The sequence below is a fragment of the Lottia gigantea genome, assembly GCF_000327385.1.
Source record: "Lottia gigantea unplaced genomic scaffold LOTGIsca_3, whole genome shotgun sequence".
Classification (NCBI taxonomy): domain Eukaryota; kingdom Metazoa; phylum Mollusca; class Gastropoda; family Lottiidae; genus Lottia; species Lottia gigantea.
Window position 1 is genome coordinate 1,526,693 of NW_008708986.1, and position 15,589 is coordinate 1,542,281.

General features: G+C 34.7%; 1 protein-coding gene across 1 annotated transcript; it reads left to right on the top strand.

Moving 5' to 3' along the window:
• Positions 1-5,675: 5,675 nt before the first annotated feature.
• Positions 5,676-8,319, top strand: LOTGIDRAFT_153194 (hypothetical protein; the record flags this gene model as incomplete). Its single annotated transcript, XM_009057116.1, has 2 exons — positions 5,676-6,275; positions 8,239-8,319. The coding sequence occupies 2 exons, from the start codon at positions 5,676-5,678 to the stop codon at positions 8,317-8,319; spliced, it is 681 nt and encodes a 226-aa protein (XP_009055364.1).
• Positions 8,320-15,589: the final 7,270 nt, after the last annotated feature.

Consider the following 15,589-nt stretch of genomic DNA (forward strand, 5'->3'; position numbering starts at 1 on the left):
TTCAAACTCTCCAATTGACACCCATGACTCAGCTGTGGTAATAGAAAATTTGTTAAGTCTTTTCTGCAGTATTTGATTAAATGTTTGTATGATTGTATGAGCAAGTAGTTTTTGTATGCTTGTTTGCATAGACACATGCTGCGCCTTTTCATTGTCAAACACATGGTATAATATCATATTGGCTTTTATTTTGGTCAAAGATCATTTATGCTACAAGTCTGATGGTATAGGAGGGTTACCTTTAGCTTTCTTTTCTTCTTCTTTATATATTTTCTGTTTCTCAGTATTTGGTAAAGCACTAAGACTTGGACCTTCAGCTTTCTCTGGGAATCGAGCAATATCTTTTCTAACAACCATAGCAGCTCTACGACAGACATGTTTAATTCTAGGACCATGACCAAGTACTGCTTTATCTATTGGTGGAGAATCCTCTTCTGCTTTAGCTTCAGGTGAAACTTCTCCTTAAATACAAAAATAGACATATAGCATCTTATCTCTTACACCTGATTAGGTTAATGTAGACGGACAAAGCCATCCAGTGTTGAATAAGGGAAATTTCGTCAAGACAGCAGCATTAACCTACTATCTTTTCAAGTTACATGTGTCAAGGGATCTTTAATATGTAGAGCTTTTAGCACTGGGGATTTAATTGTCTCATATGAAAGACTGGACACTATTTCCATGTCAGCATCTCTGAAAATATTTTAACAAAATCTTATAGGCATTTTTTGTCAGCCTGCAGGAAAATGCAAGCCTTTAAAAGGAGGTCACATGTTTTTATTGCTTTCTCCAGAAACCTGTCTTGTCCTTTTGAAAAACATATGGTTCAACTGGACATTCAAGGACATCATACTTTCACAACACAATGAGTTCAATCATCACAACCACAATACTTCCTTCAAAACTGTTCATATGACATCCCAAGTGTCCTCCTCATTGCAACTATCTGTAGTCTTTCAGTCATTCTTCTAGTACTTACCAGGAAGGTTCTCTTTAGACTTGCTAGCTGATTTGGGGTTTTTTTCAGGGCTTTTAGTTTTAGGTGATTTAAGTCCTTTGTCAGGTGATATACTAGATGTCTCTGTGGATGGATTTAAAAATATTGTTGATGGTGATGTCACGGTGAAGCCAGGTGATTTTGGTGTTGATTTGATCTTTTCATTTATATCTTTAATATCCATACATTTCATCAATCGGCATGATTTACAAAATCTCTTCTTTTCAAAATTTATCTTACATTTACCTACACAAAAGAAAAAAAAACCAACATGATCATATTTAAATTCTCTCTCTTTCTATTAGATCAAGGAATTAGGAATATCATGTAGAGATGTTTCATCAAACTTGCATCTCAGAACTAGTATCTTCCTTTTGATTTTTTCAAACTATGTTTGATAGGCATAAACATTGAACATGATACCAAAATGTCATATTTGGCTTATTTTTTAATTCACAAATTCCTGGGAATGGTTCCAAGAGATTTAATATAATTGTCCCTAGGAACACAGCAAGCTTTAGTCACTGCTTTGCAGTACTGTGAAAAGATAAAATTAAATTTTCAAGATTAACAAGAAAATTAAAATAGCAAAATATAAAGAAAGACTAAAAAGCTTGATATACCTTTAAATTTACAGATATAATCATCAGGCTTGACATGTTGACGTTTAATATGAATACGTAGAAATTTATCACAAAATTGACAGAATGGTACACCTAGCTTATCACTGGGTAGAACTTGTTTATCACCACATACAGCACACTGACCCTTACGAAACTTTCTCTTCTTTATACTAACAGTCATCTTCTCACCACTTCCCATACCTTTAATAATATAAGCATAGAAAATGAAAATATCTAAAAGCAGACTGGAAAAAAACAACAGCAAAGACTAATTTTAAGACTAATAATGCTAAAAAGGCTACAGATAGCGGAAATTCAAAGCAAATATTTTGACAAGTTTGACATTTTAAAATCTAACAATGGAAATACATGTATCTGCAATTTACACAATTTTTGGTTCCAAAAAGTTATACTTACCAAAACTGGTACCTCCAGGTGACAGGGTTCCTCTTTGTGGACTGATTGGAGAATCAAATGGATGTCTCATACCAGCTAAGGGAGATAACTGTAGTCTGGGTGAGATCTGAGACATTTCTGAAGACTCATCATGTTTAGTGTGTTTTGCTTCACGTTTCATTTTGGCTTTCAGTGACCTTGCCAGAGCTGCCTTTGATTGATTTAAAGCTTGCCTGTTTAGCTGTAGTTTGGCTTTCTGAAGAATAATGTTACTGGTTTTAGCTGACAAATCCTGTCCTTTTCCATCAGGTCGTATTCGATTCAGCTTCATTGGTCCAGCTCGATTAAACACACCTAGTTTGGCAGGAGCTAAAGGATTTTTCGTGGAGGAAAACAAAGAGTGTGATGAAGCTCCTGTTGAGGAGGAGGCAGTTGAAGAACTATCAGTACCTTCTTCATCTGGTGTCAACAAACTAGAAGCATTGAATTGCTTCAATCTCAGTTTTATGCTAGGTTTCCGATGTCTCTTTCCTTCTATGACTAATGGCATGTCTAAAAGACCCTTATGTGGGAGTAAATTTGCTCCTTCTAATGCTTTGAGACCACCTTCAGTGCTATTGGAGGGAGGTGGACTAAAATTAGAAATGGCTGCAGCTGTGTCATGATCAACAATAGAGGTAAAATCAGCTGGGAGACTTCTACGCTGTCTAAAAGCATTGATAGACTGCCAGTCATCTGAATCATCTTCTACAAAACGTTTGTTTGGTTTTATCACCCTGGATGAACGTGAACTTTTAGACGGTAAAACAAACCTGGGTTTCGGTTTCGGAGAATTATCAGTGTCCACGGATAGTAAACATAACTTGGATTGAGGAATAAGACCTTTCTTTGCTTTCGCCAAAAGTTTTTTAGCTCTATCTTTTTCACTTTGTTTAGAAGAAAGTTTATTTGTGACAAGAGTTTGTCTAAGTGCACTTGGAGGACTTTGGACGTCATATTTTTTGGGTCTACCTCTACCACGCCCTGGAACTGGGTCAGTATTTGCCCTATACACTAATGAATTGGGAGGTCGCCCAGGTCCTCTCTTTCTTTCAGCACTTTGTGAATCTCTCGATAATGTTAGTTTAAGTTTAATCGGTGTGGTTGGTGATTTCACTCTCACTGGGGATTTTATAGAATGTTTAAGTTTTTTGGGACTAACTTGTAATCTTTTCAAATCTTTCACTTTGGTAATAGTTGAGGCTAAGGATCCCTTTCCTAAACCCTTTTTAATCACATCTGCATAAGACTTATGTACCACTGTCTTTTTACGGCCTCTAGTCCTTTCTGATGTAGGCAGATCATCCAATGAATGTTTGGTTGATGTTAGCCTTGTATTAATGGATGCATTATGACTACCACTGTATCTACTGACAGGGCTAGTTGCTGGTTCTAAGCTTTGTTGACGTTTTAACTCTTCTTTAATAGCTCTTGATAGCTTCTGATTTGATTTCAAAACATCCCGATGTGTAAACCCTTCAAATTCTTCATCCTGGAATAAAAAAAGGATCAAGTAATGACTGTCAATTTTTCCACATTAAACGTTAGTTTTAAGTTGTTCATGAACTAAATGGGGCAAAATCAGCATCAAAGCTTAGTTTATGAAAATTAGATGCCTAAGAAAATGTTTTAAAACCTAATTATCACCATTTAATATTCTTAACATGAAAACAAAATTTTGTTTGAAATTTTATTTGGTAGAAAATTCAGTGATTTGAATTTTTTTGCGATTTCAATTGGAGAAAATAGTCTTTGCAATTAGAATGTGAGAAGATCAAACAGAATTCTGCAAAGAACAAGTTCATGCAACATTGGGTTGATTACAAGGATTTCCAAATGACCAGAGGAAGAAGCGACGATAATCTTGGCTAAATTCATTAGATATGTAAATTATTTAGATTAAAATGAAATGAACAGAGTTTTACGGTTTTCTCTTCCGCACCTAATTGGGCTAACAAAGGGCAACGCCATGCAGTGTGCAATGAAGGTAATTTTGACAGGACATGAGTTTAAACCTACTCATTTTAGATTTCCAACTATCAAGGATCTTTAAATCATTATGAGTAATCCTAGAATCAAAGAATACTGGTATGATAGATATTATGATTTAATATAAAGTTCAAATTGGAATGTTCATGTTACTGGCCTTCAGTCTAATTTTCAAAATATATCATTAAGGATGTAATTTTTTTTTTAAGGTCAATGCTTAACACTTATATCTTTTTGAATACAAAACATATGCTTATACAGGTATTTCAAAGCTAAATAGTTTTGTTGATTTTAATCTATGTCCAGGTTTTTAAAGTAAGGACTACAAAGCATCACATTTAACAAGCAACTTCAAATCTATGTTTTCATCATACTTGAATTTGATCCAATTTCAAAGAAGAAAATGTTATTTAATTATGACATCTTTACAATTTTTGAAGTTTTACGACATTTCAGTGGCAGAGAGATAGTGACAACACAAGGAATGTGAATCAGTGTACCCGAGGAACTAAGAGAAGAGATAAATAATGAAAAACGTAGAGCAGTTACAGAGAATTTTGCTAAAATATGAATTGTACAAATTGCGATGTCGGCCATTTTGTTTCGATACAGAGTCAGTGGACAATTTACCTCATCAGATTCGCCACAGAGCTCTCTAAAATAGCGTAAACCTCTGTGGATATTGGCTACAAGAGCTAAGGTTGGATCTGTGGCATTTCTGGCATCGTCTAAGCCATATCTGATTCCTAAACGATCAAATCTGTATCCTGGACGGCCTGGAAAGCGAAGCCGCGCCATGTTGCTGTTACCGATTCAACCAAAATGGCCACCAGCGCGTGATGTCAACCATAAAATCGTCTGTTTAGTCGTATATTCATACCCAGTTTTTAGTTTTTAAGATGTCTGCTCATAGTTCATAAGCAATATTCAAAATGAATGTATGATTTGGGAAATATCATTCTAAAATAAAGCTGAAATTGGCAAAATTATGACAGATGACCTTATTATGCTCGATTGGGGCCAAAATAGAGCCAATAGGCGTGCTATTAATACCCGCCAAATATAATGACAGTTGCTTGTCAATCATGTTTTCTGAATTAAACATAATTAATATTTAATGATTCGTCACAAATATTATTTCAAATGAACAATGGATTAATTTTGTGGCTATCTGCAACGCAAGAGCAAGAAATTTTACGATTTTTTAATTGTTTATATTGTTTTTCGAATCGTTGTGGCTTTGTTTTGATTTTTCGTTCCCACAATGCCGTATTTGTATTAACCCTCGTGCTTCTGTTATGATAGGTTTAGTTGAGTTGTGACAGTGGACAGTGATGATGGGTTAAGATGGCCAAAAGGGGATTACCAAAACCCCATAATAGTAAATTTATTGAGTTTTTCGAGGATTATAAAATATGGAAACCGGTTAAATTTTAACAAGGAGTTTGTTGTTAAATTGTTCTACCTAATTGCTTTGCCCGTAGTCTAGGCTACGTACTATAGCCATAGGCTTTAAATTAAGGAAATCTTGGAATAACAGAAGTTCCTTAAATTGTGTTTAATTCTAGAAATGTATTAAATATACTGATATGATTTACGAGGAATGACAGTGACCGATATATTGGATAAATATGAATTCAGTATTACAAATGGATCTTGACAAAACATTCGGATCGTCTCCTTCAAATGTAACTCTTCCTATATCGGCCCGACCAGAGTGTGAGGGGCAGGCTACAAAACCTAAACTTTACTTGTACACAAATTTTGGAAAAATGCAATCACCTAAAAGTGCAAATAGTACAAGTCACTCATTAAACGACGTGTCGAAATCGACAATCTGTAGGTCATTAGGAAGTAGTGGAGTATTGAATTCACCCTATTCTATGACAAACAATACCTTAAATATCTCGGCCGTCACACCTGATCCTAGCCGACTTTCTAGTCAACTGGATAATCTATTGTCAGATAGTGAAGTGAAAAGCTGTACCCCCGGGCCAGATGAAGGATTAGAGGATACCAGTGATCCCCGTCTCTGCCCTAGGGTACTTGTTGATGTTAATCTGCCCATTCAAAGACCCAAAGGATCAAACTGTTTGACGGCGGCAAGTGCAGTGAATAATTATTTGAGCACTCGGACTTCGACACCATTACATTCAAATTCAGGGATTAACTGTGAGAGAAGTGGTAAAAAGACCAGATTTAAAGAAGGGAGATGGAGAAATGCTAAGGAGGTAATTTCAATCAATTTATTTCCATTATTTATAAACGTCCGATGTTATGAAAGGGATTTATATTTGACCCGATGTCCCTTTAAATTGGCCTTTTCAACCGTCTTAACTAAGTGGAACTAGCAATTGCTAGTAATAGATTTTAAGAATTTTACACGAGAAATGCATATAGAATATTGGAATATTAGAATATTAAGGTGTCACAAATAATAATAACTTCATACAAGCTCTAATAGGCTATATGGCCGAAATCGAAGAAGAAAGCACTCTATAGTCGTGGAAAATAGTACTTCTTTAAAGAAGTTTAGCCTACGATGTGCATTTGGGACACATAGGTAAATCACACCACAAGTTTGTACCCTGGGTAACGTCTACTGTCTATCGTGTTCAATCAGCATGATAGCTTATCATGTATCACCACCCTTCACATTCATGCAACACATATTTCACCCAGCTTGACCACTGTCCAGTTCATTCTCTTTTGTCCGAAGAAGTCGGTAATTATTGTTTCGAAGTTGGACAATGTCATCGTGACTGTACAGTAATGGTTTCTTTTAATCTGACAATTCAGAACTCTAACGAATCTTGTAAGGTTGATAACAACAAGCTGTTTTTTTTTTTGCTCATCTATATGGCTACCTCGTAAACGAGTGCTCTACTTTATAAATACGTTTCAATTGAAAGGTTTGAGTTTTGAAGAAAACGTTTTTTGGTCAGCTAGGATTTCATGTAGATAACCCCAAGACAGATCTTGTAAATTAACCCTTTTGTACGTTCTAAAATGATTAAGGCATTAATAGTCTTGAAATTCCAGAAGACCTGAACAACAACATGCACATTCAGAAAATTTGCTTAAAAATGACTTAGTAACGCTTTTTTGCTCTGGTCTTTCTCATTCTCTTAAACTATGAACGGAGTTTTCGGATTATTCCAGCCCCGTGTATCAAATACTGTCAGAAGCAGAAGGAAGTTCTGAATAATTCATCATGTATCAGTTGAGATAATAAATTCTAGGGTTAAATTACAAACTTGATATCTAGAAAACAACAGACGATACTAAAGTTTCAGCAGGATGCAGACGTCTTGTATAATTTACAGGATATCGTATGGTCAAGCAAACTGGTTAAGCCCACGTGTGTGTGGTCAGTATAACCTCATCCATTCTGACCACAAAAACGATCAAAATATCGAGTACAAGATTGGTACAACAATAGTTCATTATGTACAGAAATCTGCTTTAATAATTCCCATTTCGACCAGGGGGTTATTGTGCAGCTTACTGCTTGCTTGGTAGCTGGACGTGATTATATAAATCAGCGAGGTTTGTTAAGTTTGAAATTGCAAGAATATGCTATTGTTAAGCCAACCACTGAGGAACAATTGGACGTTGATTTATGATATGTATTTTCATGCACACAAAATTTGAAGAATATTAATACACTGCTTTACTCTATTCTTAAAATATTGCAGATAGAAGACCATATTGCACAAACATAATGATATCATCGAAAGGCCACGTGATATTGTTGAGATCAAATACATTTAATAATTTTTTTGAAGTTTATAACAATCATTATGAAAACGTATGATGTATAATTGTATTATGTATTTCACCTTTACTCAAAGCAAAGTAACATGTGTTAAACGTGTTCTACGATGCATCAACTTTTCTTTATAAAATTATATTTACAATGACACGCCAAATGGGTCAGGTCACATCGATATACTTTCAAAATTATTTCCTTGTTTTGTCAATAACACTGATAGTTTCCTTAGCATTAACAAAGTCACTGTTTCTGCCAGAGATCATGCCACTTCGTTTTTCCTGCACCACAACCATCATCAAAATTAATAACCGAACGTAAAACAAGGTTCTTTTAACTTATAATCAATGGTTTTTGAGGTAGCAATAAAATTTAAATCTCTCCTAAACACAGGAATTAGTATAAATAAACTCATTTTACAGGAAACCTATAAAAGTTTAATTTGGGTTCAAATTGGTACGTTCGAGTGCACCTTAAATGAAATAGGAGAATTTCCTTATTGATAAATATTGGTCATAAACTACGCTTCAACGACATGGTACATCATCTGATTATTTTTCTGTACCATGTACACATTTTGTACCCTTTTTAACGGCCCTGTATTTTTAATATAGAATTTTCAATGAAGGAAGTTTAAAGGGTTAAAACATCAAACACAATCTGCAGAATTCATCTTTATAGAAAAATATGATTAATATGATTGATATCTCGAATGATTGAATGGTCAAGCGAACGCTCTGCATGGCCCCATTGTTTCTTCAGATCGCATTGATGATCTCGTCGTGATATAGATATTTTCCTTTTGGTTTTTAATAATTTCTGTTTTGCCGATGTAAAATGAAAACAAATAGAATTGATATCCTTATTGTTCACTTTGGATAAACGTGCAGTTATACTATTATTCAAAACCCAGCTGTTGAGATTTTAATGTTACCAGCCTGCCTGTGTCAGAAATAAAAGCTAAGTTTAAGCATTTCAGTCAAATTCAGAGGCCGTTATATTGACTTTACAGCGACCTGCGACCAAAACTTATTGAAATGGTCTATGGTTATCAGATAAAGAACAAAGGCTAATAAAAGACCATCAAAAGGTGTACTCGAGTACATAAATCTTACTAAGTCAATTTGATAAGCCGGGCTAAATTAATTAAATTGTAAGTAAATACAGACACATGTAAGGTCTCGAAGTGGCTGACCAATTTAACATGACGTGGAACATATGTCGGCTCTTTGGTAGATCAAAGGCAGAGTGTTATCGGGAGGGAATTAACTAATAACATCCCCCAGACTTATGTTACTGTGCATGTTATCATTCTGTCAGGCGTTATCTATCGGGGGATGTTTTTCACTAAACAGCGTTGAGGACCTACAGCATAGTACACGGAGTGAAAGTGATCCCTCGAGAAAAACCTTGTCATCTGTCAAATTCAACTACATATTTCAAATAATTCACCCTACACCTACAAGGCAATAACTCTTGTATTTTCAATGATAAATCGAATCTTTAAAGGAATGACCAATTGTAATTGCGTGTTTTCGTTGCCAGTCCGACACCTCTGATGCAATTCTGATAACAAGTTGTCTGTTATAGGACATCGGCTACAACAGAAAACTGTGTTAGTTGGACGTAACGAAGGTTTAAAATTGATGTTGTCTTAAGTCAGAGCACATATTCGCTTTAATTGAGTCGATATTTATGAGTACAATATTTACCAATTATCAAGTTGGTGTAAAAGAATGTTACCTATCTTCATCAATACAAGCCGTCAATTATCAAACCTGGACTATAATTAACATGGTTTGTCTGAATTAGATAAGGTTCATTACCAGGTTAATATGGGCTGTAAAGTACAGGTACATTACCAATTAAGTTTCAATACGAGCACATCTTACTCTGTGCAGAAACCTGTAAATTGATCATTAGGGTTTTTATGAGAACGTCCCAAGGCGTTTAAATTGCTTATTTTACTCTCATAGTTTGAGAGTTATTGCCCTTGTAAATGATAAACATGGTACATGGTTTTTGTAGTTAGGTCTTTGTGACTGAAATTTTACAACTCATAAATGATCTTCCGGAACATTTTTTAATGCTGTATTAAGTAACGCCTATTTAATGTAGCTCTTCTTTTGTCTTTAGCTGGGAAACTTTTTGACCATTTATGGCGTAAAACTCAACTTCTTTTATCATGTGGGTCAAGTTGCTTCCAAATAACCGAAAATCTTCCATAGCATCTTCTCAAAGAGTATATTTGCTGTTGTCGCCTGAGGGAAAACGTAACCATATTCTTATATCCTGTCCTTGATCATTTCGTACATTCCAAATATTAAAACAGGTTCTCGTCGCCAAAATTTAGGTGAAAACACTTCTATTTGTGAAGGATAAGGAAAGACATTTATCATTTGGTATTTTGAAGATCTGGTTCAAAACAACCATTGTGTTTTATAACAATGAACAATTAGGTCTTTATTACCTCAAGTACCATTGTTTCAAGATGGCTAAAATGTTTACTAGGAGTTTACTCTTTATTTACACATAAACAAACACATACTTCATCGCCTCATCAAGTGCTGGAAAGATGTGGAAATCCCAGATTTACCCTCTTGATAAAACAAATCTTAACATGTTTTCGCTCAAGTCTTGGTGGTTAGTTTGTACCCTGGGGGAAATGCGTAACACGTAGTCAAAACGTGTTTACATCGCATGCCTTATTTGGAATTGCTATTTGTGGATTTTCAAACTGGGAGACAGACGTCACTTGAGTTCTGTGATTATCATAGATAATGTGTCTACTTGAGGTGTCGGTTGATTATTTGCTTTCCCTCTAATAACTTGAATGGTCATTTGATATGTAGTTATTAATGATGATGGCCCAGTTTCCAATGACCACTTCGGACTTTTTAGATCAGATAAGTAAGCTAAACAAATTAAATTTCCTTTCTTCGTTATCAATGAAATATATACGCCTGAAACTACAGTTTGGAATTTCAGAAGGTTTCATCTTCAGAACAAATAGTAGCAAACATAATAAATACTTTAATTGCTTCACTTCACACAATGAGATACCGGTTCGTTCTTAATGAATATTTTAGTTTCACCTATATACCATAATGTCCCGATGACAATATCGCAGAAAAAAAAAAATAATTCGTTTTTTTTTTAACATGAATTCATGATGCCAAGATGCCAATCTGCTAGCTAGCTGGATACCATAACAGCTATCCTTAAGATAGTTATTCAGTACTGTTTGGTATAGATACATCAATAATTAACCACGTATTAACTATTTCGGTGGTAACCTTTTAGCTGCCAACAATTTTCTATGAACGATGTATATTTTATGTAAATCACATCAATTTTGACCACTATTAAATATAATGTTCTCATTGTTTGGTCAGTACTGGAATATCAACTGTGAAACAGTATACTCCGTACCCCGGGGGTCAACAGCTGTAGCCGGCCTCAAGTTATTTTTAATATCAAGGTTTTGACTGCAAGATATTTATAAAGATAAATTCCCCCTAATAAAAATATTGATTTATTCCTTTCTGTTTCTTATAGATAAAATCTTGTTAAAATAAGGAACTCTGTGGAGGCGTTACAGTCTCAAGCCTCTCATAAAAAGTATAAAAGGGTTTATCCAAGAAAATTTTCGAAAAATTGAATTTCTTTGATGCGTTCTGACGCATAAATTTTGGCTAAAACGTACAAAAATCATAGTTTTCAATGTGTTAAAAAAAAATTGGAGTAGAATTTGGGGGTGCAAAACATTTTTAGGGGGCAAATCCTGTACCTCCATTGGTGCTGCCACTGTCTGGCCAACAGAAAAGAGGCAAAATTTTTTTTTAGCTATGTTACTGATCCAAGTTGTGTTGAGTTGAAAAACTCTATCGCATAGTGATATTAATTGTGAAGGATGAGCACAAAAATCATTTTACTTACGATTTAACAACCCACGTTATAATTGTCTAGGGTGTGATTTTGATATTAAAGTGTTACCTTGATGAAATGAAGTAATTGTGTAGGTATATAAACCAACTCGAACAGTATCAATTATAACCTTGCTGTGAAATTCACCACCTTTCTCTCTGGTCTCAACTTAATAATGAAGTTTACTGTGACTTTTTAGAAATCACGTTCAGTATTAACCTCTAACCTCAATCTGTAGCCTTCCACAGTTCAATAAGCATTCAGATAACTGGTGTGTCCACTTGATAATTCCTATTACCAGTTTGCACAATTATGCTTTCAGATGAACAAGGAGTCCAATTATGAAATTAGATTAGCCTACCAATGAATATAAATATCATCTGATCCTATTTTAGTGATAAATATTTTGACAACAAGGGCAAAAGGGGTACAAAATCGGTACTTCTATCGACATTTTATTAATGAATTCAAGGATGATGCCACATATTTCTTTTGTATCGATTAAATCTCTAACAGATGAATTGCAATGACATAGATGCAAATCAAACTTCATTAAAACACCAAGACCCTTGATCCCTAGCGTAACAGGTCTTCATCTGATCTTGTAATTTGAACATCTCGATTTCTCGCTTTACTGAACATGAGCATATAAATGTTCATTATTTCTGATTGTCAATTGAAATCGGATTAAATGTGGCTGTCTAGGATGAAAATCTCACTTGATTTATGTTTTATCGTGTGAAAGGATCTTTTCAAATTAGACATCCTGTAGCTTAATAGTCATGTCCCGTCTACAACCGTGAGATATAGCCCTGTATACCGGACATCACTTGACCATAGTGACCAGTCATCTCACGCTGGGCAATTTCTTCTCTCCAAACCACAATTAATCATTAATTGACACCCGAACCCCAGTCAATCGAGAAAGATAAGCTCAGTTTACTAGGTTTTGTTGTCAGAGAAAATTAATTGTAGCTTACATGGTGAAGTTTGTCGTATCAAGTTTACCGGGTAGCTATATGTACAGTATTTTATCTTAATATCTATTTGGTGTGATTTGGGGGATCATTTTCCTTTAGATCTTGTATATGAATTATTTTTCAAACAATAATTTTTTTTGCAAATATTACCCCCGTTATGAATGAACTGCAGATAAGAGATGGCGAAAGCATATGGTGAAACCCCCCATATTGGACTGTAATCCATTATGACCACAGACTATATAGTTAGAGTAAGATAATGGCAGTTTCTATGTTTTCTTGAATGTTTTACTAAAAGGATCAACACAAGCAAATCCCATGTCTCTAGGAAGCAATGATTTTTTTGCTATGGCATTCCATCTTCAACGTCACAAAGTGGCAAATCGGGACAAAAAAATGTCCCATACCTTTCTTCTACCATGATACACCCTGAATGTAATTTTCCTTCTACAAAAAAATGCATAGATCTGACTATCAAAGAATTCCTTCTTCAAATCGTGAGAATTGCTTAAATTTCTAATAATCAAGAGATGAAAACAATATAATTCTATAGTCACCCACGGTGGTCCTAGCGATATCCTATATCACTCACAGAACTTCAATCAAAGACTTTCGTCCACAACATTAAAGAGAAACGGTTGGATAAACTTTATAGCTATATTTTAAATTAAACAAAACTGGACACAATATGCTCAAACGATTTTCACAGTTTACAATTGGTGGGAAAAAGTTTTGATTGTCAAAACGAATTTCATTTGATGTAGTTCACTGTATTTTTTAACGTTGTTCGGCCAAATCTCACAGGTAATAAGGACTCGTTTATTATTGTCCGGATTAACCAAACAGGTCTATATACTTTGATATACTTCATAGTATACTGATACCAATGACGAATTCCCACCACTAACTATAAAGGGATCCTGTAATTCGTAGAGTTGATGAATCTATTATTTCCAACTTTGTAGTTTAAATAAAATATGACGCAGTGGTTCGATTGAACACCAATATCAAACTTGCTGGAATCCTTGAAGAATTTTGTCTCAATTTGAAATTGGGAAGTGACATTAACGATGAGACAGCGATTCACGATCGCTTCCTTCGTGCTTCTCACCTTTAAAACACGGATCTTCTCTCCGTGTACAGGTTCAGTCTTTACCTACGAGTGATTGTTTCTACCAATGCCTTCGTGACACAATCTGCTGAAGAAGGACAAAAACGTCGTTAGCTATTTGATTATCCCGGTCGTTTAAAACGTTGTCTGCTCCAATAAATTCATTTTGATGAAATTTAAAAGTTTACTTTAAAGTTACAATGATGATACATTATTTTGATTTATTGGTTACTAGATCTAAATTAAGGGTAATAAGTATTAAACTATTTGATATTTGTTAAAGCCTCGGGAAACTAAATAATATATCATAATTATATTTTAAAACTTGTCTTCAATCACATTTAATTTCATTTTAGAATGCCACCTCTTTGTTGCATTTTACATATCGTCAGCCTGCTGGGATAATTACCTATCTCCTTATTTTTTTTTTTTTTTTGCCCAAATCAGAGAATCTGAGAGCATCGGGATTATCCACGACAAATAATATATGGTGAAGAGAATGAGAACAACTTCTGGTTTGAGTTCACTTGAGCTCACCGGCGACTGGAAAATCACAAATGTTATTTTATACAGTTGCTCATGTTCTGTCTTTTTAGCAAAACCTGTGGTCATAGACCTGAACGGTCTGAAAAAGCGACCATGTTATAGTTGTAGGTTTTCAACCTAAACGCCTCAATACATTCTCAAGAGTGACACACATTCTTGTTAATTCAATTGATCGTTTTACTTGAATATTACGCATCTATATGTTATAATGTAATCAATAATAACAACTTTATATAGGATATCCGTATGTTCTGAAGTGTACAACCAGTAGTTTACTCACTGTAATAATATGATATTTGTCTGGTATATTGTGTTGACATGGATATATCTTCACCAGAATTTGTAGCATTTAATTTCAGTCTGCATTCTTTATTGGAATCGTCAGTTCCAGCTCACACAGTAGGTGTATAAATCACTTTTTGTGGCAATAGTATGTCATATAATTTTAGTACGCCCGATAAGGATAATAAAATCATATTAGTCTGATTAAAACGCAACTTAAAAAACTGCATTTTCATTCCATTCGATTGTAGTAATGACCTTCCAGAAAAAAGCAGAAATTGCAACCCGATTGTTTTAGAAATTTAAATTTGAAAACACATTCTTCGACTGACAGATTGCATGACCAACGCTTTGTGGTTTTTGGTCTTTTGAGTGGCTCATTGTGAAACCACAGGTAGTCAAGTCCATGTAAATTACCTAAGAAATGTCACCTTTATTCGCTGGACAATGTCTGATATTGACCACTTGGTAGAGAAGACGTGATGTTACCATGCCTCTCACAGATCAAACTTGAAGCGTGGTTTTGTTGATAAATCATGATTGAAAATAACTTCTAACAAAACTTGTGGTTTCAGGTTTCTATTTTCTCACGAGGGGAGGTGAAGAGATCCCTTTATCGTCAATTTGTTATGTAGATGGTGTGATGCTATTAATTATCCATTAAAATATGGAAACCCTTTCTGTGTCGTTGACATTCACCGCGATTCCTGTTCAACAGTCTGTCGTAAATCTACGACTAATTAAATATCCCATTAATGGATCAACCAACATGTTATTTCCAGGTTACCAATTGCTGTGGTCCTTAAATTACAGTTCCGCAAAAACTACTTCCGGTGGTTCTGACTGGTCTTCATATTCGAAAAACAGGACATAGCCTAAAACAGAATAATTGGAACATTAGTGATTATGTTCAGCACTGATAATTTT